The 24,687-nt window shown below is 47.5% G+C and overlaps 1 protein-coding gene across 1 annotated transcript; it reads left to right on the top strand.

The window, feature by feature from the left end:
- Positions 1-935: 935 nt before the first annotated feature.
- Positions 936-23,704, top strand: nlk (nemo like kinase). Its single transcript, XM_023961338.1, has 11 exons — positions 936-2,332; positions 10,842-10,971; positions 11,047-11,102; positions 11,982-12,088; positions 12,319-12,404; positions 12,635-12,844; positions 13,645-13,746; positions 13,899-13,985; positions 14,766-14,964; positions 15,872-15,965; positions 20,757-23,704. The coding sequence occupies exons 1-11, from the start codon at positions 1,875-1,877 to the stop codon at positions 20,809-20,811; spliced, it is 1,584 nt and encodes a 527-aa protein (XP_023817106.1). The 5' UTR covers positions 936-1,874; the 3' UTR covers positions 20,812-23,704.
- Positions 23,705-24,687: the final 983 nt, after the last annotated feature.

Below are 24,687 nucleotides of genomic sequence, written 5' to 3'. Positions count from 1 at the left end.
GCTCTGTTTTTTATGGGCATTTAATAGGTTATAAAAGAGTTCAATGAAGATTATTTGATCAAGAAGCCTTCAGTGCATCGCGTCTGTGTTCCTTCTGGTCTCTTGGTCATAAGTAGCGCATGTTCTATCCACCTTCACGATCCCCAACTATCACATCGTTCTGTCTAGTGTGGACAGTTAAAGATTTCTAATGTGCGACATTTATTGTGTAAATGTGAAGCTGTTAAACAACAATGAATACAACAATGAAAATACACAGAACTTAGGATCACCTATAAGGATGTTTTTTTCAGAAACTCCAAATTATTTAACCATAACCTTTGCTTTGGTTTCAAAGAGTGGGCAGCCAGTCAACCTTTCTGAATCAAACACTGACTTGTTCTATTGTATTGACATACAGAACAGTGATTTCTGTCTGGTAGGTGGATGGTGTCATGTTCATTTGGTTTGACTGAAAACAGCCTCCTGTATGGGTGTAGCATACCGGACTGTTTTGGATTAAAACCTGTCAAATTAATGTGATCACTTCCTTTAAAAGCTTAGAGTAGAAAGAGAATCCATTAGAACCTGACTGGAACTTCTGTTCAGGTCAACTTTTCAGTGAAAAGCCTTGGGTTCTGGACAGGTTTGTCCAGGAGAGGTTCACTCAGTGGTCCCGTCTCTGGACGGGTTTGTCCCGGACCAACAGGAGGCGGGGTGATGATGATCCACCGGCCTGCAGGAAACTGTCTCCATCAGCACAAAGATAAATATTCAAGCGGGGGGAAGGGGGGCATCAGCGGGCGCCCCCAGCGCCGCTCAGCCTTGCTGTCACCCCAGCTGGAGGGCCGCCATTGGCTGAGCTGCCTGTCAATCGGGGAGATTTCGTCTGCGTCACTGCCGCGCGGCCTGTGATTGGCTGCTCGCTGGGTCTCATCTCACCGCCGATTAGCGCAGATTGTGTTCACCATGTTGGATCGAGCGCTGCCTCTGGATTCCTGGTAATCGATCAGCAGAAAGCAGCTCCACCGGTCCGGACCGCGGAGGTTCGGCTGTGGAGTTTCGGGTCCGTGTCGGTGCGACAGCGGCGGTTCCCCCTCGAGCTGGGTTCGTGATGCGGCGCGCGGCTCGAGCTGCTGCTAGCTCCGGGCTGTCAGGCTGAGCGGCGCGCGGCGCGGAGCTGGGTCATCCCGCGTTCACACGCACCGAACTGCTCGGGTCACGTGTCCCGCTGCATGAGCACCTGTGGGCCACCGACCCGAAGCGGGCGGACGGACCGAACTTGAGAAACCGACTTCAAGGCTTTGCCAACCCCAGTCATGCTCGCGGCCCCGTCCCCGCTCCGAACCTCCGTGGACCTGCGCCGCTCCGTGTGACTGAGTGGAACGGATGGGGGCGGCGTGCTCCCGGGCCGGGAGACACCCTCTCTGCACCGGACCCCCAGCTCGGAGTTCACCTCCGACCGCGAAGTAGCTTCCTGCGCGCTCAGAGCAGAAAAGTCCGTTCGGAACAGCGCCGAACATTTCTGAACCGCCAGAGCTGCTCGGTGGGAGGACTTCCGGTGCTGATCCAGAGCGCGTGGACGCTGGACCGCGATGCGGGAGATGAAGCTGCGGCTGCGCGGCATGTGATGTAACCAAGGCCGCTGCTGTCAGGACGAGGCCGCCTCATGAGGGCCGTCACGGGCCGCCAGCTGTCTTCCTGGACCGGGGTTCGGGTTCTGTTACTCTGAATCCCTGAGAACTCTAGAGCGTGGAAGTGGGTCGTTGACACGATGCTCCACAGACTTCCCCTCCTCTGTCATTGAAGCGGGTCGTCTCATGTTGGATCCTCAGCGGTTCTGGTTCTGTTCTGGCTGAGTGTCTGCTGACCTTCCTCGTCTCCTCAGGAGGTGGATGGCTCTGTGTGGCACCACCGCCGCCAATGCTCCAAAAATGATGGCAGCTTACCCCGGCGGCTCCTCGGCAGTGGCTGCTGCCCATCACCACCACCAGCAGCTCCAGCACCTCCCGCCGCCCCACATGCACCACCACCACCACCACCACCACCACGCGGGCCAGCACCACCTGCAGCACCCAGGCTCCGCTGCGGCCGTGCACACGGTCCAGCAGCACACGACCGCAGCGGCGGCGGCGGCGGTGATGCTCAACCCCGGCCAGCAGCAGCCGTACTTCCCCTCTCCCGCCCCCGGACAAGCCCCTGGGCCGGCAGCCGCCGCCGCTCCTGCCCAGGTTCAGGCTGCTGCTGGTGTCAAAGCCCACCACCAGCACCAGCAGAACTCTCATCACCTCCAACAGCAGCTGGACATTGAACCGGACCGGCCCATTGGCTATGGAGCATTTGGGGTTGTCTGGTAAGTGTCCACAGGCCTGTCATCACTCCCCCAGGTTCTTGAAACGGGTGTTGGACCTGAGTTCCTGCTGGTTTTGGCTTTTGGTTTTGGTTCATGCTCTGGACTCACCAAGTTGTTCTGATGAGGTGTCAGGCACTTTGGACCTCTGATAGAATAAACAAACAAATGCTACCTTTCTGAAAATCCATCAGGTGCTAGCTAGCACATTGACTTAGTCTGAGGCTGGAGCCAGAAAGTTTTCATCAAATATTGAGAGATGAACTAAAAGGTAGAAGTGAGAGGGAAAAAAGAGGGAGGTAATGGTGGGGAGCACTGACAGCAGGAAGAGGATAAAGCCATGGCACAAAACCAACCCGGGTTCTCTGAGGGGTACCCTGACCATTCCTCTGTTTCTGGAAACAGAACGTTTTTTAGCTCTGTGTTTACATGGAGCGTATGCATGCGTGCGTGTGTGTGTGTGTGTGCATGCGTGTGTGCGTGTAGCGGTGGGTAACTGGTGGAGGGTACAACAACAAAGGAAAAACAGACTTTACAGGAAAGCAAAACAAGCGGGTCTTCCCCCATTTGCCTCCTGTAGCCAGAATCGGCATACTTTCAGCGAGGCACGGAGGTAGTGGAATGATAATGTGTCATCTGTAAACAAAAGTAATATATATTTAGATGTTTAAGCCTGCAACTTTGAGTCCTACACCGTTTACAGACAAAACTTCATTGTTGTGGACTCAGACTGCTCACATAGTTTCATAAATGACCATTGAGTTAACCCTTTAACTCTGGAGATGTCGCCGTTGACACCGAAGTAAACCACGCTTTTTGGCGTCCCGCAACTGTTGGACCATTTTCTCAATCAATGTGAATCATCTGACGCTGATACGGAGACAAGCAGCTTCTCGTATCGGTTTTGTGCTGCTATGCAACACTTACTGAAAGCATATTGTTGCTCAAAGGTGCAAAGTCACTTTTCTTGGAAATGTAATGAGCTGACTGATGTTGTTTTGTGAAAGCACTTCACTGCTAAAATGTATTGCAAATCAGCCCGTGGCGGCTTTTCTCTGCTGAAGAATCCCTGGAAGGACTTTGTGTAAATGGTTGAAGAGTAATCGAAGGAACGTCTACGGTAAGATAAAGTTCCTGTGTTAAAGGGTTAAAAACACAACATGGAAACAAACATGTTGAACATTTCCATAAATGCACATATCTAAATATGGCAGATTTTGAGATTCGAAGGAACAATAGAACAAATCTATAGTTCCCAAACCATCCACCCAACAAAGACTTGTATACAGGTTTGACATTGCTGGTTAATGCATACACAGATCCCTGTTCTGAAGTGGGGACCTGTACAGTATGGGCCCTGCTGTCACCCTGTAACAGCTGGGATTGGCTCCAGCGCCCCCATGGCCCTGCACAGGAAGAGAAGCTGTCGTCAACAATGACGGTGTTGAGCCCATTTGTTTCTCGTCATCCTGATTTAGTTGCATGACGTGACACTATGATGGTAGAGATGGCTTTGGTAATTCTACAAAACATCGAGGATTAGCTTTTAACTTTAACTTTATTTAACAACAAACCATCAGAACATAGGAGAAAAATACTTCTGGGATCATTTAAAGTTTCCTTGTTTGATTGGTTAGTTTATATTTAGACATATTCTATAATCCCCAAAACTCGTCTGTGTCTGACTGAAATGACAGGAAGTGTGACAAGCAGAAACTATCATACAGCGCTTCATGGTAAAATAGAAGCATGTGCACGCCCACCGTGCACTCTCCAGACCATGACAGGCAGCTGAAGCCAAACCCCGTCACAACATTTAGGGTTTTGAAGGAGCCACTGGTTCTGTTCCTTTGACTGAAGCTCATTTAACGACACATTGGGTTTGAATGTAAACTGTGCTTTCAGACTGGACACATTTGGTTCCTTAAGGTGAACCAGAGTTTGTTAATAATGACAATAATCCAGAACAAATTTTCAGTCTGGATAAACCCAAGCGGACCCTGGTCCGGGACCAGGAACCGATCTTTGGAGGTGGTCTCGGTTCTGAGCTCCGGTTCTCATCAGTCTGAATAGACTCCATGTTCGGATCAGAACATCTGGACCAAAAAGGCCACTGCAGCCGGGCATTATGGGATGTAAACAGACAGCCGCGGGCAAACATGGACCAACGATGAGACACAGCAACTGATTGAAACGTGGTCTGATGAATGCGGGCTCATTAAAACAACTTTGAACGTGATCCACATGGCTTCAGACAGTTATATGTCACAGACACTTCTCTGTACCTTCATAGCCGTCGTCTCCTCGGTAACCGCCGTGCAGCACGACCCCCCCCCCGGACCAAAGTAAAGTGTTGGACCTGACGTTGATGCAGACGTTCAAAATAAAGTCTGAATCAGTGAACTATCCCGAAAGAACCCGATCCAGACCAACGGACTGTTCCTATCTGAACACACCCACAGATTTAATCTGACAAATGCTCATTGATTCTCTCATCTCTGGTGTTTCCATGTTCTGATTGAGTGCACACACCTCATCCGGGTAATCGGCATCAAGAAGTGCAGGGAGATCTGGAAGAGAGGTAGGGTTGCAGATCTCAAGGACTGGTATTGGCCAGCCCTGCATTATAGGAATACTTAAAAAAGGAAAAAGCTGTGAGTTATCTTGGTGTCCTGCAGAGTTGAATGCCTCCCTCCGCCATCATCAGGTCTGAATCCTTCATCCTCCACGTGCTGCAGGGTGCAGGAGCCAGCAGTCGCTGGTCGTTGACACAGAGCAGGACGTTTGTAGATCTGGATAAAGGTGTTGAGGTGGGAAAATGTGGTTGACACAACCCCCCGATGTAGGCCACTGTCAGGGGGAGGACAGCCAGAGAGGGGAACAGGGGGGTCTGTAATCATGGGACATGCAGCCAACATAAAATCCTACAAAAATGGTGATCAATATTGGAACTATTCAGTTGTCCAGTTCTGATCCTGATCCCAGCTCAGAGGAAAACAAAGACGTTCGTGGATCTGTCTGTCTGCAGGTGGATGATCAGAACTGGCCGGGGAGCTGATGGCCCGCTCCGTGTATTTTTTATGTAACATATACAATCTTTTTCAAACTGCTTCTGATTCTGCAATTTTAAATCAAGAAATTCTCAGAAACACAGTTTTCTTTAGATATGAGAAAAATGTTAGCAGGACCTGTCAAAAACTCAGTCTTCATCAGAGTGGATCCTTAAGCTACGCTGTAAGAAAGATCTGGATTTTCTTTGTGAGGGAAGACGTTTGTGTAATCCGGGCTGACATGAAGACGACTGGAGCCATGGAGAGCCGTTTCATCTGCATCCACATGCTAAACGAGAGCATGTGAGGGAATAGGAAGCATGATTGCAGAGATATTTCTGTCAGCGTGTCATCCTGAATAATGAGGCCATTAGGTCTTGTGTGCGATGAAAAAGCCAGAATAAGCTTCCTCACTTCAGCTTCCTGCCGATCATCTCCTGGCAGAGCCGGCTGATCCAGTACTGAGGCTGCACGTGAAGGAGGGATTAAAGATCCCGTCCCCACAGCACTGGGTCACTAGCTTGAAGTTGGCCTGTGCATTGAGCACAGTTGAGTTCAGCAGAAAACCATGTCCTCTGGTTGCTGCTTCTGGTGCATGCCTGCTGGATCTGCCGTGGCCCAAACGCTGTTTGTTTCACGGACGTGGTGAGAAGGGAGTGTCCTCCACCTCCACGGAGGACCAACCCTGACCACAAACAGGAAAAGCTGCGGTGGTTTCGACAGAGGGAGGAATGTGTCAGCGTTTGTGCAGTTTCATGTACGATGTTGCTCGGTTCATTCTTTAGATCAGGGCTCCCCAAATCCATGTCTCGAGGGCCGGTGTCCTACATGTTTTCCAACCAACCTGCCATTGAGGCTACTCACTGGCTAAACACACCTGATCCAGGTAATCAGCAGAAAATAAGGGAAGGTCTCTGGTAAACCAGTAGGACACCGGCCCTGGAGGCCTGGAATTGTGGACGCCTGCTGTGGATCCATGCGAGCACCGCCATGTTTGTGCTGAAAGGGTCTTCTTAGCAGAAAGGAAGGCCAGAGATGTCTGCGGCTTCCTCTGTTTCTGCTGTGAGAGTGGATGGACATGCAGAGTTTACGATGCGTTCAGCTCGGATGTGCTTTTAGTGGTAAAACGCATTACAATGTTCTTGGAGCGGAGTGGAGCTTAACTTGTGAAACCTGAGTCTCTGCCAGATGATGAAAAATTCAGAAATTTTTCTTCTTATCTCAATGTTTTGTCCTGAGTTTCTTAAAGTCTTCCGATCTGTTTTCAAAGTGTTCTCAGTGGTCTTTAATCATGATGATGCTGTTTTTAGCCAAAATCCATGAACCTGTGTCGTTTTCTAGGACCTAGTTTCTGCAAAACTGCAAGAGTTCATCACCTCTGAGTTGTGGATGGGACTGTTGGTGTGGAGTAAGCTGACCTCCATTTCCCAGGGAGCTGGTGGCCCCGCTGTGGCGACCCCTGATGGGACAAGCCGAAAGTAAAAAATTTGTGGTCGGTCATCATAGTCAACATTGGTTCATTTTAAACGATCCGATTGGATCCGATCCTCTGACCTAAAGTGGATCCAGATCATCTTCATCCAAACTTCCAGACAGAAATTCCTGCTACTGAACAGTGAAGTTTTCCAGATTCTTGGATTTCTTCCAGATCATCAAGTGGAAATGAAATCTGTGTCCAAACAAACAAGTAAACAAGAATGAATGTCAAATCCATTCACATGTTAGTTTCCTAAAGTTCTTACAAGTGAACATTCTTAGAACATTCTAGACACTGGATGGTCACATGACTTTATTCAAAGTCTGTCCACACATTGGACTGGAATGATGGACTTATATCACACGTGTGTTGTCCGCTGATGCACTTGGTCATTTTTAGGTTATAGTAAAATCAACCTACCTAATGGTATTTTCCAAGAACGATATAATCGATTTATTTCCTTTTGAAATGAGTTTATAATGGTAACGGCCAATTCCACGAACAGACCGATTGATTGGATTGTAGGAATGGAAATCAATTCATTGGTTATTGGTTACGTCCCTATTTTCTACTGAACAATCTTTTTGTCTGTTCCTGATTCACAACGATGATACCAAAAGCAGCATTTTCATGGAGTGGGTCTTTAAAGCTGCTACGTTCTAAATGTACCGGTAGTTTTTCTTTCCTGACACAGAAACATTCCGATGAGCCGGACACTTTTCCACAGCATCAGGTCTTCCATGTCATGTCGGTGCCGTGTTCAACTCCAGCTTCCCCCGTCAGTGTGTTTCAACCACAGACATCTGTAAACTAGATCTGACCAGCAAAACATAAAGGGAGTAGAGCCCCCCCCCTGACTGGACTCTGCTCCGCCCACCCCAACCATGTGCTGGACATGTGAAGGGTTTGCCGAGCCTGAATTGGGGGGGGGGGGGGGGTCTGTAGCCTCAAACGCTTCATGATAGAAGTTTGGGATGGAGCTGAAATCAGGTCTGTTCAGGGTTCAATAGATCATGGATAGGAAGATATTTGTTTTTCTGAGAGCTAGACGTCCTGCAGGTTTTCAGACCAGGGGGGCGGGGGGGCTCTGATTGGAAAATATTGGCCAGTGTTTGTTCTGACCTGCACTGCTTCTGTCAGAGGAGGAATCCCCCCCTCCAAAGAGCTGCATGTGTCATAGTTTGTTACCAACCAGTCCGTGGGCAGACCCCCCCTTCCCCCCCTGCTACTTTCTGGGCCGGTGGTTGATGTGTTGTTGTGAAGCAGCAGACCTCTGTGGCTCACGCTGATCCTATCTGAGGCTTCGCTGAAGGTGACACAGGGCAGGAAAGGCTCTTACCCCCCTGCTGTGCTCCTCACGAGGCCTTGATCTCCAGACTCCTCCACTAAGCCCTCAGGAGGACGCTCAGCCAATGAACCACAGCTCTCTCTCTGCTCATCCTCTCAGTCAGTCCCACACTCGCTTCACCCTTTTCAGGAGAACAGGACACCTGTGTTCCCACTGGCAGCTGTTGGAAAGAGGTCCAACCTCTGTCCCATTGAAGGTTTCAAACATTAGAGGGCAGTAAAATACCCCCCCCCCCCCACACACACACACACACTCTTGTGGGTTTTAGAGAAAAGGATTGGTCATCCAAAACCATATTTTCCATAGATCTCCATAGAAATGCCCAAATAGCATTCTTGACTCCATCCAGTCATCATTCAGTGGTTCAGGTGCATTGTGGGAGTTTACCTGTGGTTCTTTTACTCCAGCATTTGTATGGAAGTGATTGTTTAGCATAATTAAAAATAAAAGTCAAAACCAGAAATGCTTTTTAATTTTCAAAATGAAGCTGCATTTTTTTGACTCAAAATTAAAATGAAAAAACAATCCACCAAAATGCTTTTTCATTTTCTTTTTCAACACTGATTATTCTGTCACTTAATTAAAATGATGATGAAAATGGTATTTGACATTTCATTTTCAAAAAGTTCTCTGGTAAATATGTAGCAAAATTCATTTAGAAATGTCTAATTTGACAATTAAAATGGATTAACAGAAAGGTATTTAATTTTGAAAATGTAACTGCATCAAATGACTCAAAATTAAAATGAAAAAGCAATACTTTAAAATGCTTTTTCATTTCTACTTTAAAACTGCTCATTCTGTATCATGAAAATGAAAATGCAAAGAGGGAGATGCATTTTCATTTTCACATCCACCCTGCGAATAGTGTCACATATGTCAATTCGACTTAGTATTTCCAGAGGGGAGGCGGGGCGATGACGTCAGTGCTATCTCCGTGTGCCCGGCTGCTAACAGACTCATGCTAGGAGCAGTGTAGCTTTGTGTATGTGGCAGAGAAGACGGCTTTGTGACGGTTGTGAACTCCTGATGACACACAGCTTCTCAGGACTACATAGCAGCATATCCGCCTTTCTGCGGTCCGGAATTTGGGACCACAGCCTCATTTGGAAGCCCCGCTTCAGACAGAGCTAACTCGAAGCTAAAGACGGCCCGCTAGCCCGGAGACGAAGCTAGTCCAGGGAAGCTTTGAAGCGCAGGAGGAGGAAATGCTGCTACGCAGATCTGAGAAACTTTAAACCATCGTATGAATTTATGTTTGCAGTGGTGTCCAGAACAAAATAAAGGATGATGTTATCTCCACATATTTACATCCAAGATGCTCATTGCCCGCACAGAGTTTTAAGTACCTCCACGGCTAATGTTTTTAGCACATATTAGCCTAATGCTAACCCATCTTTCCGGTCCTTGCAGCGAAGAAAAAAGCACTGACCGCACAGATCTAAAAATATATGAACAAGCAGGTCCTTAATAATAATCATAACTGTAAAAAAGCACATTTAGAAGATAGTCTCCTGCAGCTTCACGCTGAGTGTGTGTTGGTCCAACCAGCAAACGTTTAGCATGAAATCTGCTATAGCTGTTGATGGATCCAGCTGTCATCGAACAGCAAAATCAGCACGAAGCTGCAGGAGACTATCTTCTAAATATGCTGTTATTCATATGATGGTTTAGAGTTTCTCAGATGGTAGCAGCATTTCCGCCTTCGGCGATCAAGAACTTCGGATCACGAGGCTTCACGTTCCGGCTGCCGGTTCGAAGACAAAGCTAGGCCGCTAACACAAAGCTACACTGCTCCTAGCATGTCTGCGTCTGTTAGCTGCCGACACATGGAGATAGCACTGACGTCATTGCCGTGCCTCCCCTCTGAAAATACTAAATGGAATTGAATAATGCGACAATGTTGTCAGGGTGGATTTTAAAATGAAAATGCAATCCCCTCTTTGCATTTTCGTTTTCATTATGACACAGAATAAGCAGTTTTTAAGTAGAAAATGAAAAAGCATTTTGAAGTATTGATTTTTCATTTAATTTTTAGTCATTTGATGCAGCTTCATTTTGAAAATGAAAAAGCATTTCTGTTTTTATTTTTTATTTTTAATTATGCTACACAATCGCTTCCATACATTTGAGGATGGCACCATGAACATGAGGCTGCTTTAGTGTCAGTCTGGATGTGTGTCCACATGCAAAAACTGCTGATCTTTTGGGCTTTCAGGGTGTCGGATCAACACCGTAGCACGCACACATGGATGTGTGCAGCGGGCTTTTATAGAAGACATGCAGAACCTGAGGAGGATGGAGTGTCTCGCCTCTTTCTGTTGTCTGCGCTGGCTCCTCACCCGTGTGGGGCCGTTTTTCCCGCCACAGCACCCGCTGTAGCTGACGGGGTTTGTGTGACTCAGCTGCTGTGTGGGAGACTGAGCTGAAGATTTCCAGCCTGAAACTGGCTGTGGTGTTGGCAGACTGGTCCGTTTCTGCAGGTTGGAGGCTCAGACGTGTTTCAAGTGCTGATGGCGTGTTCAACCGCGGAACTGAAGGAAGGGTGTGGTCTGAGGATCAGTGTGCAGAGGAGGAGCCTGCAGAAGAACGGAGGATGAAGCTGTGCCACACTTTGACTCTTTTCTTCTCCTCCAGGTCTGTGACCGACCCCAGAGACGGAAAGCGAGTCGCCCTGAAAAAGATGCCCAATGTCTTCCAAAACCTGGTTTCCTGCAAGAGGGTGTTTCGAGAGCTGAAGATGCTGAGTTTCTTTAAGCATGAGAATGTGAGCTCATACGAGTGGTTTAGGTCTTCCCTTTGACGTGACGTGACGTGCTTCTACCTGTCTCTCTGTTTGCAGGTGCTCTCTGCTCTGGACGTACTTCAACCTCCACACATCGACTACTTTGAAGAAATGTATCCTTCCAGCTGCAGAGGCCTCCTCGGGGGGGGGGGTGTATCAGTGATGCAGTGATAAATCTGACTCCGAATGGACCAGATCTTTGATTGGGGTTGTCACACGTTTCCAGGTCTGCATGACCTCTCACCTGAGGTCATGTGGCCTCAGGTGAGAGGTCATGCACATCCCCCACACTCAGGATTTGGTTCACACACACTCACACACACACTCACACATGGTCAATTGTATTTCCCTGAACCGTTCTAAACTTGAAAACCGTCTAAACCCGTTTCAGTGTCATGTTGTTGCTGTTTCTCCGTCCTCGTTCGTCTGACGGCGTTTCCGTTTGGCCTACTCCCGTAGATCGGCTGTATTTGATGTTTGCTCCAAAGGCAGCAGCCGTTTTCTGAAATGGCTGTCGGCGTGTTGGCGCTGCGGCGTTTCCGGGCTCGCCAACGGTTACCTGTGGTGACGGTGACGGCCAGAGCTCTGCTTCAAACCCGTCTTATAGCCGTTGCTTTAAATGCAGTTCCTTAGGTTAGATCTGGGATTCCTCCAGATGCATTTATGTTTAAAGTCTCTTTCTAAACACAGTTTTGTCTGCTGTACATTATTACTCTTTCCATAGTCAAAAGGGAGACTTAATACTTAAGACTTAATAAAAAACACAGAAGCTGCACAGTCAGGACAAATGAAAAAGGAGTCACGTGGGATGCTGGTAGTCATGGTTGCCATGTCACAGGTTTCCCAAACCGCTGAGTCAGCTGTCACTGTTTTAAACCACACACATGGTGGTGAGGAAACCGCCGGGCCCTGCTGAAGCAGAAGCAGAGCGGCGTCACGGTCGGCCTGTCTTTTTCTGGTGTGTTGGCTGACCTTAACCTGCTTCTCCTCAGCTACGTCGTGACTGAACTTATGCAAAGCGACCTCCATAAGATCATCGTATCTCCACAGCCTCTGAGCTCAGACCACGCCAAAGTTTTCCTCTACCAGATTCTGCGAGGTAGGCCCTTCCTCCGTCATGCAGGGCCAGCTGGAGGGTCAGACGCCCTGAACCTTGGCTGGCCCTCTGCACATCCTCATCTGCAGCTGCTGTTCTCCAGACAGTTCTCCTTTAAGAAACATCAGAGGCTACATGTTCTGTCATGGGAACAGATATGACTCTGGCTCATCTGCTGGTCATGTCTAGCTTTTCGGGCTCTGCCAAACTAACCTGTCCTCTCCACCCACCAGGACTGAAATACCTTCATTCTGCTGGAATTCTGCACCGAGACATCAAACCTGGCAACCTGCTGGTCAACAGCAACTGTGTGCTGAAGGTGTGTGTTCCTCTGGACTCCAGAAGCGGGTCAGAACCTCGTGGAGATAAGGTCCTTCACCATGAGCAGCAGCAGGAGTTCTGCTGGCTGTGGTCCAGAGTCTGCCTCTTTGGTTTGAGCCCAGCGCTTTGTAATGTTTTCTTTTTGCTGGTGATGGCGACCATGAGGGACCTTTTCCTGCGTGCTGCAGTGGAAGTCCTTGCTCAGAGCCCTGTGGGGCTGTCTTGCAGATCTGTGACTTTGGCCTGGCCCGCGTTGAGGAGTCAGACGAGTCCCGGCACATGACTCAGGAAGTGGTGACCCAGTACTACAGAGCACCGGAGATCCTCATGGGGAGCCGCCACTACTCCAACTCCATTGACATCTGGTCTGTGGGTTGCATCTTTGCAGAGCTGCTGGGCAGACGCATCCTCTTCCAAGCTCAGAGCCCCATTCAGCAGGTGACCGCTCTCCTCCTGCAGAGACCCTCAGGACGGGCTGCTGGCAGCGCCCAGGCCTGCTGCTCTGCTGAATGCAGTCTCTGTGGAGCTGCTCTCCTCTTTGACCTATGGGGACAGGGAAGGAGAAGCTGTGGGAGGTCAGACTCAGACAGGAAATGAGCGTTTGAAGAGACAGCTTGAGAGTTGACAGGTGTGCTAAGATGACGTGATGATGGACAGACTGACAGGTGTAGGGGCAGGTGCAGACAGACACTAATGAGAATGTGAGTTGAAAGTGGGTGGCGCCAAAGCAGCGGTGGGTGGAGCAGATGGAGCGTTGAGGAGCGAGCAGCTTCCGCCGTGGTTTGGGATGATGTGAGCATGTGCAGAGGAAGGACAGGGAACGCTGTCAGCCATGAGGAGAGCTGTGAAGTCATGTCTGTGCCACCAGGGTAAAAATGAAAATAGGAAATATTTGCTTTCACATTTTTTTCTTTTTGCTTTAGGAGATAGGAAAAAAGCGAGATGAGACACAACGCATGTGAAAACGCATGCGTTGTGTGTTACAAACTCATGTTTGTTACAAATGCAAAAATATTTTTTGAAAGCAAAGCAAAAGTATTTGGTGGCAAATATTTAACAAATTCATTTACTACTTGGAGAGTTTTGTTTGCAACGTGGGGGCATCAATATGACTTTATAGAGAACAGGAAGACCAGAGAGAATTGTCATGTTGTGTTGAAAGAAGATGCAGAGAGGAGAACCAGGAGAGGGATTTAGCCTCCACAGTAGCTGCTGCTAAAACAGCTGTTTCCGTGCAGCTGGATCTGATCACTGACCTGCTGGGGACGCCATCCATGGAGGCCATGAGGACGGCATGTGAGGGAGCTCGCGCCCACATTCTCAGAGGACCCCACAAACAGGTGAGCTGCCTCGGTCCTTCTCCGTCTGGCCTCCTTGCTGTGGGCGTGGTGTGTAATGGCGCCGCAGCGCGGTGCACCCCAGTGTCGGGCCAATGCTGTTGGCTTCCTGCTCTGCAGCGGCAGCGATGATGTCTCTGTCTGTTTCTGTGCAGCCATCGCTTCCTGTCCTGTACACACTGTCGAGCCAAGCGACCCACGAGGCCGTGCACCTCCTCTGCAGGATGCTGGTCTTTGATCCCGTGAGTCTCACCTCAGATCTGCATGCTGATTTGTAGATGAATGAGCTTCATTCATGAATCACTGGAGGCGGTTTGTGTGGGCGCACGCCGTCTGCCGCGGCCGGTTCCTCTGGGCAGACAGAACCAGCTGGTTCTCCTCACAGCATAGATCCACACACTGGATTTTCACCTCTTGTTTGTCATCATTGCAGCATTTTTCTGAAACAAGTCTTCCACTCCAGGAGGAAACATTTGTTAATGCACAATTTAAAATAGAGGCTAAATGACTTGGTACAACTATGATGGGGAAATGTAGGTGGATAGCAGAAAAGAATCTGAATTCCCAACAGCAGGCAGAACTGAAGAAATGTCTCCTTTAAAGACAGAAAAAGTGAAACAATCCTTTTTTGAGAACCAGTGATGGCAAACATGTTTTCTTAAACTTTGAAATACTTAACGTTCACAAAAATCAACAAAGAATGGCGACCTCAGGTGGCCACAGGAAACCATTGCAGCCCCCTGAATCTCAGAGGAGCATCATCATTGGAAGCTTTTGTTCGCTCATTCTCCTTCTTGCACGTCTGGTAACACCAGCTGGAGTTTGAGTTTGTCTCTTCAGGGTTTTTCTTTGGTGCTCGACTGAAAACTGGAGTAAAAAGCTTTCAGCCTTTGATGAATGCACCAACTTCCTGGTTTTGTTTGGAGGCAAAAAAGTGACCAATCAACCTAAATGTTGACTTGGTGTCAGCTGTGGATGCAGATCGGGCTCTCAGTCTGACAGACCGATGCGTTTCTCCCCAGTCCAAACGGATTTCAGCAAAGGACGCCTTGGCCCACCCGTACCTGGATGAGGGCCGCTTGCGCTACCACACCTGCATGTGCAAATGCTGCTACACCACCTCCTCCGGCCGTGTTTACACCAGCGACTTTGAGCCGGTCACCAACGCCAAGTTTGACGACGGCTTCGAGAAGAACCTGACCTCCGTCAGACAGGTCAAAGGTGAGGCTCGCTGCCCCTCAGAGGCATGAAGTCGGTTCATGACAGTTTGTGTTTGGTCCTGAAAACGTCTGTGCTGTCGGTGGTCCTCAGCCCCTCGTATAAGCATAATCCCACCTTTGACACTATGAGCACATCAGAAGGCTCTGCAGGTTCAGTCACTTCCAGAGTTCAAGTTCGGTAACGGACAAAGAAGCATTATGGGATACTAACGTCTGCTTCAACTGGACTGATCAGGAATTGCTGTGATAATCTAAACCAGGGGTCTGGAAGCTGAGGGTTTTGGAGCCACTTGTGGCTCTTTTATTCCATTATTGTGGCTCTTTGGCTTTAAATAAAAAATGCAAATGCTTCGAAAAAATATTAGGTTAGTTCAGAATGTATTTTATTTTGAAATAAATTTGTATGCTATTTAAATTAAAAGAAATCAAAATTTTTATACCTATGGAAAATTCCACACTGTCATCATTCAGTTATAAATAAAAGGCTTAATGGCCTCAAAATAAGAACGTGTATTTTTCCAAACGGTGAAGTTGGACTTTGTGGCTCTTGTTGGGTTTTGGTCAGTAGGAAATCGGCCTGTTGGCATCAAAGGTGGCCGACCTCTGACCTAAACAGAGTTAGCGGTTGTTGGCGGTTTAGTCCTCCAACATCCCAGCAGCAGTGTTCACGGAGAGAAGAAGAAATGCTTCTTTGAACAACAAACAACTGTGCTCCTTTGGAAATCTGTATGGGAGCTGCCAGCAGCAGCCGTCATTGACTTTAACAAGAGGAACAAGTCCAGGATGTCACCCAGGTTCTGGAAAGATCTAGAAGGTGGAGTCCTCCATCCACCGTCTCCAAGGCTGTGCCTTTCAGAAGCTGTAGTTCAGTGTGAGGTGGAGGCTTGACTCAGATCTGTTCTTCACAGAGATCATCCACCAGTTTGTGTTGGAGCAGCAGAAGGGCAGTCGAGTGCCGCTGTGCATCAACCCCCAGTCTGCTGCTTTCAAAAGCTTCATCAGGTACGAGTCTTCAGTTCAGGTTCCTCTGAAGCCTCCCAGAAGGAGCGGGGCGTCCTTTTTACAGCTTCCATAACCTCCACTACATGGCATTACAGTTCAAGGATACAGAAGAAAAGTCATAATTGATCAATTTATTCATTTCAGATATCTCAGATTAGGAAGGAATCTGAGATATTAAAGTGAGAAAATAGAATGTACTGCTTCAGATGAAGATTTGTTAATTGATCACTAGACTACCAAACTAGTAGAAAAATATCATTTCATTTTGTTTTGGAGTAGTGTAGCCTGTGTGTAACCTTCATTTGAATGAGTCAATAACAAGTATTAGGAGAGCGAGAGTGAACTTTTGTCTAAAGTTTCACTGATAAGTCCACTGATAAATCCACGAGTGTAGACATCAAATGTTTAGAATCTGGAGCAAGTAGCAGAAAATGAATGGCTACATGAAAACCTTTGTTTCACAAAATGCATAAATTGGAGGTTATGAAAAAATGTGAGTTGGGAACAATATGTTTACACCATAATTGGGCAAAAGAGGCAAAACGGCCATTGATGTATAAATCAGCCAAAGTTGTGATACCTTTCTTCTTCCAGATAGTGAATGCCCAATCTAACTGACCAGGTTTGAAGAAGGGGTTTGGCAAATTGGAACAAATATAGAAGCCTCTGGGATAAGAGGTGAAACGTCTTCTAACTATAAAAACCAAGTCCAGATGACAGCCCCTAAACCTACTACTATGATTTCACTATGTACATTTTTATTCTCTGGTTCCTTACTAGATAAGTTAACGGTTGTAAGGAATTCCCTGTGAATTTTACATTAGATTAAGAAAGCCAACCATTGGCAAAAATGTTGGCTGTCCGCTGCCGACATTTCAGACACAGTACACACACCGGTCTTTCCTCATCTCCCACTGTTGTCACCGTGAATCCCAGCGCCAGAGAAGACTCATCATTTTTTCTTGTCCTAGCTTATGGGAGACTTTCATTTGTCTCTCTCTGCCTTTCTCTTTGTTATTGTGACAAATTTCTCCATTCTGTCTTTCATGGGGTTTGCTGACAGCAATTTGAAAAGTTATAAAGTCTCACGCAGACTTTGGCAATAAGAGCGCAACTGGGCCACCTGCTGTCGTGGATGTATAATTACACTGTACAATTACACTGTACAACTGTATCAAATGAATTACACATTCACAAATAACAGATGTAGAAAGGGGATATTACTCGACTGGCTTTTTCACAGCTACCTGTCCAGTCTAAAAGCACAATCATATCTATCTATCTATCTATGATTGGGAGAAACAACAATATACAGATTTTGTAGATTTCTTCCCCTACTGGACTGATTAAGTACCCGATGAATATTTCTTCAGCGGACCGGCCTTCTTCCATTCATTTTCTTAACCCGCTATAACCTATGTGTAACCTCTTCCATCCTTGTGCTGCGCTTGCGCCAAAGCGCCCCGACTACTACCGTGTCAACCTGCTGCTATGATGACCGTGGACGCCGATCCACCGTTTAGCGGTCTCTGTGTTGGAGGAGCGCAGGGGAAAACAACTCTGAGCTACAGAGGATATGAACAGGTGGACAGGTAGAGAGGAAAAGCAGGTAGAGAGGCGGGGAGGGAGGCGACCGCGGTGTCAGCTTTAAACAACGCAACTTCTAAGAGGAGGGGCGGGGCGGCAAACCCCCAACAACGGGTTAGATGACAGAACCCATTAAACGTCTCTACCTGGTGCGTTCACGGAGCTTCAGAACATAAGACTTCAACAGCCACCCAGCCTAACGTAGTCCGCTATTATATATTCATGAGTGGAAAAAACCCGCCGAACAGACCCTAAAACCGCCCAAATTATGCATACCCGCCCAAAGCCATTTTTACCCGCAAATTTAGAACCAAAACCGCCCAATTGGGCGGAAAACCGCCCAATCTGGCAACACTGGTGACAACCCCTAAACCTACTACTATGATGGAATCCACCTGGATGAATGAGAGTCTTCATAGACGTACATAGTGATAGATTATCAATCTCGAGCCTCCAGTTGTAACCAGGAAGGCATGTTTTCTTGTCTCACACTAGTGGAGCACTGGTGTTTCCAGTAGGTGAGAGCTCTAGACTTAGACGCCCAATAGTAGTGCTTGAAAATGGGAAGAGCAAGGCCTCCACTATCTGTGATTTATGGACATGAGTTTTTGAGATGCGATGCGACTTGTAGTCCCACTCAAAGGGCAGAATGATAGAGTCCAGTTCTCTTTTAAAAACATACATTCAAAAAAATTGACAAATTCTGACACCAATCTGGGTAAAATAACCATTTTGACTGCATTAAAACGTACAAACATAGATACAGTCAAAGTCCTCCGCACCTCAATATTGTTTTAGGTTTTTCTGCCAATACTGTAAAGTCTAAAAAGATGTTTAGGATTCTTTGTCAATTTAAGCCCCAGATATTTGAAGTGCTTGCTTACTACTTTAAAAGACAAGGTGTCGAGAAATTCTTGAGATTTCTTTTCCCTCAAACATGAAATCACTCTTTTCCCAATTTATTGTATACCCATAGATGTTACCAAATAAATTACCATAGTCCAGAAGAACGGGAAGGAAAACCGTTGGATTAGCTAGACAGAGCAAAAGATCATCAGCATACAGAGTCACACAAGACTCTATTTTCCCACTTTGATGCCCCTGATGTCTGGATGGGTTCATAGCTCTACTGCAAGTGGTTCCAGCGCGATGTCAAGCAGCAAGGGGGCCATGCTGCACCCCTCTTTGCAGAGAGAATGGTTCTGATTTGTTCCTGTTTGTAAGAAGGAAAGATCTGGGTTTGTGTACAAAATTTAAGCCCATTCAATTAAAGTTTTATTGCAGCCAAATTTTTCAAGCGTTGTGAAAAGTATGGCCATTCTATTGTATCAAAGGCTTTGTGGCCATCTAAAGACGATACGGCCGCACCGTCAACAGTTTTGCACTCTGCATATAGAATAATAAGATCTTTGCGAACGTTACAGAAGGAATACCTTCCCGAGATAAAACCTGTTTGGTCAGGGTGTTTGATCTGGGATATGCAATGGTTCAATCGTGTGGCTACGATTTTTGTTATTTTTAAAACATAATTTAACAAAGCTTACAGTTGGCTAGATCTGTACCATCCTTTTCTGATCCTTGTCTTTTTTCAAAAGAACACAGACATTTGCATGGTGGAAGTGATTTGTTTGAGAAATTGTGGCGAATCATTCTCAGTAACAGAGGTGCCAGCTTAACTACTGAAAGCCTGGTAAAATTCAGGACAATGCCCGTCAGGACCGGGAGCTGTTCCAGCAGGGAATGCTTTTATGGCCTTGTGACTCTCAAATACAGCAAATGCTAAATCTAAATGTTCTCTCGAAGATGCGTTCAATTGTGGAGGAGAGATTTGAAGAACTGATCCAAATCCTCTAGTTGATATCAGAATGGAATTCTCTAGGCATTTGTTAATCTCCTGCAGGTCTCAGTACCAACCCTGTTCTTGATTTAACTTTATAGATGGCGCGGTTTGCCCGCTCTACCTTTAATTGTCTCACAAGTGAGGCTTTTTCCCAAATTCAAAATGGTTCTGTTTCAGTTTCAACCGCAAATTACTCAACTGTTCATCCAAAAGAGAATCATATTCATACTGTAGTTTAAGTATATTATTGTAGCCTGAAATCTGTTGATCTGCAGATTTCAGTTCTCCCCCTATCTCTTTCAAATGACCCCACCTTGTGTAATGATCTGTCCTCTAATGCAGCGGTCCTCAACCCCCAGGCCGCGGGCCGGTACTGGTCCCTGGATCATTTGGGACCGGGCTGCAGAGAAAGAATAAATAACTTACATTACTTCAATTTTATTAATTTCGGAATCTGAAAGATGTTTTATTTTGAAAAATTGCCCGATTCTCTGTTCCGTCCGTCTATGTCATTCTTGACGCAGGCCAAGGCGCTCTTCTCGATCACATGATAGTTTACCGCTAAAATAAAACCCAGAAGCTACCAAAATGAGCTAAACAAATCCTTTAGGAACAAATCCTTTTCTGTTATTTTAAGGTCAAGTAGATTGTGAAGATGTCAGCAGTGTGAAAAACGGCAGCTAGATCTGCTGAAGACTTCTTAGGATTGTGGGTTGAAGGGAACCGGTATGATCAGAACCATAGGGAAAGGTTCAGGACACTGACTGTATCTGAGAACTGGACCAACTGGGACCTCAGCCATAGAAAACTCCAACTTGAAGGCAATTTGTCATCATTTTTTTTACAATACGGACGCCCATCTGTTGGCGCCAGACGACGTCAGTAAGCCGTGATTGGTCCGAGTCGTTCCATTGTTTCTATGGTAACCACTCTCACCAATCGGGAGTGAGCTTGTTGGAAGGCCACACCCCCTAACACTTAGTGGACTGCATGAATCTGTCAGTCAAAAGCTTTGACTCTTCTAGGTGGGACATATGCCATCACAGAGATATCTGATTGGTTAGTTTAGAACTTGAATAACTTCCATAAAGATAAAATATCATGATAGAAAACAGGATTAGCAGGAACGTGATAAGAAAGGTAGCAAGAATATCAAGGCAGCAGGAACGGTTCTTCTGACCAATAGAATGACTGAGGAACAGCTGGTTACTTATCTGTAGAGGTCTATGGGATTCTGCATTCTTGGAGCCAGTGGGTACTTCCTGTTTGGAACCCCAGGGGGGAGGGGCCGCTCAGTCCAGTTCTCCTATACAGTGAACGGTTCTGGCTGGTATGGGGTCTGACTTTCGTCTGTCTGTGAACAGCTCCACGGTGGCGCAGCCCTCGGAGATGCCTCCATCGCCGCTGGTGTGGGAGTGAGCGCCGCCGAAGCTCCTCCTCTTCCCTCTCCGCAGACCGACTGCTGACCTAAAGCAAGGACGCTTGGAAGCATCGTCTGACTTCTACGTAGCATTTCACTGGAGAGCAAGACTCACAGCCCGCCGTGTCTGAGCGGACACCACGGCCAAATGAAGAAAGCCACTAAAACCTGCATCCTGCTGCGAATGACTGGACTGGCTCTGCCCAGAGAGGACTGGGGTTTGGTTGACCAAAGGAGAGAGGTTTGCAGGTTAAACACACTTCTCCTGCAGAAATCCAGACCTTCCTGTTTCCTCTGACGAGCTGCTGGTCAGGACTTCTTCAGGTTTTCTGCATTTTTCACCCATTTTTAGTCTGGTCCTCATTCCTGATCCTCTCCACTGCAATCTGCTGTTTGAGGTCCTTCCAGCAGATAACAAAAACCCTCCAGACCCTTTTTGTAGTCTTAACCCCCCCCCCCCCCCCCCCCCTCCCACAGTGGAAACAGTAAGGACTTGACTGAAAATGGTTGAAGAAGCAGAAAGTGTCCAAACTCTGAAGAATGGATGATTCTTGATGGATCAGGTGAGGAGACATGGTAAAGAAAGGAAGACTGCATTGGGACTGTATGACTACTGTTCTATGATACACGTATAGATATATAAATATATATAAATATATGGATCTATGAAAACCCTCCCAAACTGAGCTCCCCTAGAGTTGGACCCCCGACTGTCTGCGTCTGCTGCAGTGGTTCTGTAAACTTCTGAAGACAATCGATTGTAACTTTGTGCTGGTAGGTGCTACTGACCCCTTATTTTATTAAAACGTGATCTTAGGTACATCTGAGTTTTTGCTGGCAGGAGGGGCTTATTGTCGACACCCCTTCACCTCACGGCGTTCAGCTGTGGGGCAGACGGACTCGGCCATGCTCCAAGACTGTGTGGGGGAGGGGTGGAGGTGATGCTGAAGCTCTGAGACCCAAGGAGACCAACCCCCCCTGTAGGAAATTCTGGGATGTTGGTGAGAAGCTGCGTCCTAAGCAGCCGTCGGAACCCTCTAACGGATCCCAGGGCACCCTGGGATGAGGGGGAGGGGGAGTGCCACTCGTTGCTGGTCGCATCCTCTCAACTGGGTTTGCGGGATCTGAACCGAGAAGCCGGGTCCGTTCTTCATCCTCATCTGAGCCGTGAGGCCGGGTCCGTTCTTCATCCTCATCTGCACGGGACGCCCGCCCTCAGGATTGTGGTTTAGCCCCTTCTATCCAGGCACAGCTGATCCCGGGTCACGCATCACAGTAGCCGAACCTGTGTGGGCGTGCACGTTGTTTCTCAGAGTGCATATGCGTTTGTGGGATTGTGGGACAGCAGCTCTCTTCTGGTCTCTACCTCCTGATCCAGTGACCCGGTTCTGTTTACCTCCACTCACGTTTCCAGCTTTTTTACTGATAGAATAGAACTTCCTGCAGCTTTTCAGTCTGTCCTGTTTGTACGGCTGTCTCGACTGTTAGCTCCCATTCTGACCCGTCAGATCCTTGGGGGGAGGGGAAGCGCCCGCTCCACCTTCCGCTGGATTCGGACCCACGGCTGGTTCCGACAGCTTCAAGCAGTCAGTCATCTGCAGCCCAGGGGCCGTTCCCAGTTGAGCCCATTCGTGTTCATGGTGTGTCCTGTACAGACCCCTCTAGACCCCCATCTATTTAAAGACAGGACTCAGTTCTGTTCTGGGGTTCTGGTCCGATGCATCTCTGCTCTCAGCAGGTGTGGTGTTTACAGTTTGGTCCGTTGATTATTGGCAGAAAGGGCTTCTTGTTGGGCCCTTCCCCTTTAAACCAAGTCTCAGCAGTTTAGCTTGAATGTCCAGAGAACGTCAAAACGTTAAAACTTTTCTACCAGCTCCCTTTTTTTAAGCCAGAGAGAGCTCCTCTGGCCCTCCAGGACCCTGCAGAGCTGGTCGTCCCAGACAGACCGGGGCGCCCCACAGACCCCCTGATCCTCCAGGCACTTTGTGAACAGATCACACGTTCATTTGGGTTCCTCTTTGAATAGAACGTGGTTGTCATGTGACCAGGCTTTTGGTATGATGTGAACCGTTCTCTTTCTCATAGTTTTTTATCATCAGCCTGTCTCACCAGGAGCATTAACACAAGCAGAGTCGAGTTTAACGGACAAGCAGGACTTTGTTTAAAATGACTTTATTTCAGGAGAACAAAGGAAACTGTGCTGGGGGAAGGACAACCACACCTTAAACTTTTAGGAAGGCTTTGGGGACGAAGCTGGTCGTTGCGGGCCTCCTCTACGGCTGATCATGTCCTTCACAAGTGTCCTCTTGCCTGTGGCTGTTTTGGCTCTAGTTACCTGACCTTCAGTGACCTTGAGATTCACCATGGATGGACTAAGCGGTTCTGGGAAATGTGCAGCCTTCGTCTACAGAGACGGTCCGAGTGTGGTCATGTGACTGTCCTCACCTGTCCGGGCCTGGAGGTGCTGCAACCCGTTTGGTTGTGAGGAAACACACCTGATCCGACCCCCCCAGGTCACTCAGGTTGTTTACATCCTTCGTGGTTTTTAGGTGATTAAATTAAGATGGGATCTGATGGATCTCAGCTTGGACCTAAGGGGCAGAAATGACCCGGAGGGGCTGCCCGTTGACTGGATGAGAACTTCTCAGGAAAGTTGTCAGCTGATGGTGGAAGAGCGACTCCCCCTCCCCCCTCCTAATGATGTTTTTGTGTAGACTGTCAGACATTTCCTCTGTGCTGGTTGGTAGTCCTGGGGCTGACAGGGCCACGCCCCTCTGCTGCAGGCCTGTAGGACCCGGGTATGTGTGGGAATGGAACAAACATGTCTGTGTTCCAGCTCTGTGCTTCTCTGGACGACTGCTGGGTGAAACAATAAACTTTGGATGAAAGCAGCTTCCAGTGTCCTCTTCCTTAAGACTAAGCTAATCTCCACACTCAAACCATCAACCTGGACACCTGGGGGCGCTATACCCCCTCTGCATCTGAACTTAGAACATGTCATGTCAACAAAGAATCCTGGTATTACATGACATGGGGAACTCTGGGAGTGGGTGGAGTCTATGAGGAGTGGGTTCAGTTTAGTATGTGTGAGTCAGCAGTATTTTCAATTCTCTTTGGAGCATAGAAAGTCTTTGAGTTCAGCAGGAACAGGATAGATCCTCATCTGTAGACCCGTGTGCCTGGACTCAGCAGAGGTGAAGCTGCATGCAGACACCAGAACCTGCAGCCGCTGTGATTCCTTCTTCTCACTTCTAAAAGTCTCAGCTGTAACGCATCGGTCTGCCAGAGGCATAGACCTTTACATTATGAGCCATGGAGACTAGAGGGGCGGGAACACTACAGCCCATTAAACGATTTCATCTGGGGGATAAGATGGTATAATCCAGTGTTTATCAACCAGTGTGCCGATGCACTCTAGTGTGCCGTGGGGAATGACCCTTAACTGATATAAAAACATTTACCATCTCCATGATATCAGCTCTGTGTTCATCCAAACACTGAGTAGTTAGGAATATGAAAGATCATAAAATACTTTTTTCGTTGTGTTTATTTGATTCTATGAAAGACATTTTGATAAGAATGACGGTACCGCGATTTAGCTGCAACTAAAGCCATTTTCAAAAAAGTCCCGCCCCTTCAACTGTCTCCACCAATCATTCTTGGAGGCTTAATCACATGTCATCAGTCTGACCAATCAGAAGTAGTTAAAGTCTTCACTTCCTTTTTCTTAATTCTGCTGATAAAGTCTCTCAATTCCAACATAAATACCAGCTAAAGCTCGTCTTCAGTGGTGTAGCTTTCCACAGAATCCGGTGTCAGACCGTGGAACAAGAGAACGAAACTATGAAGCTCAGAGACGCTAGTCTTTCTCCGTT

Source organism: Oryzias latipes, chromosome 13 (assembly GCF_002234675.1).
Source record: "Oryzias latipes chromosome 13, ASM223467v1".
In the NCBI taxonomy this organism is placed as follows: Eukaryota; Metazoa; Chordata; class Actinopteri; order Beloniformes; family Adrianichthyidae; genus Oryzias; species Oryzias latipes.
Note: the sequence above shows the minus strand (reverse complement) of the source record. Positions and strands in the feature narration are given on the sequence as shown.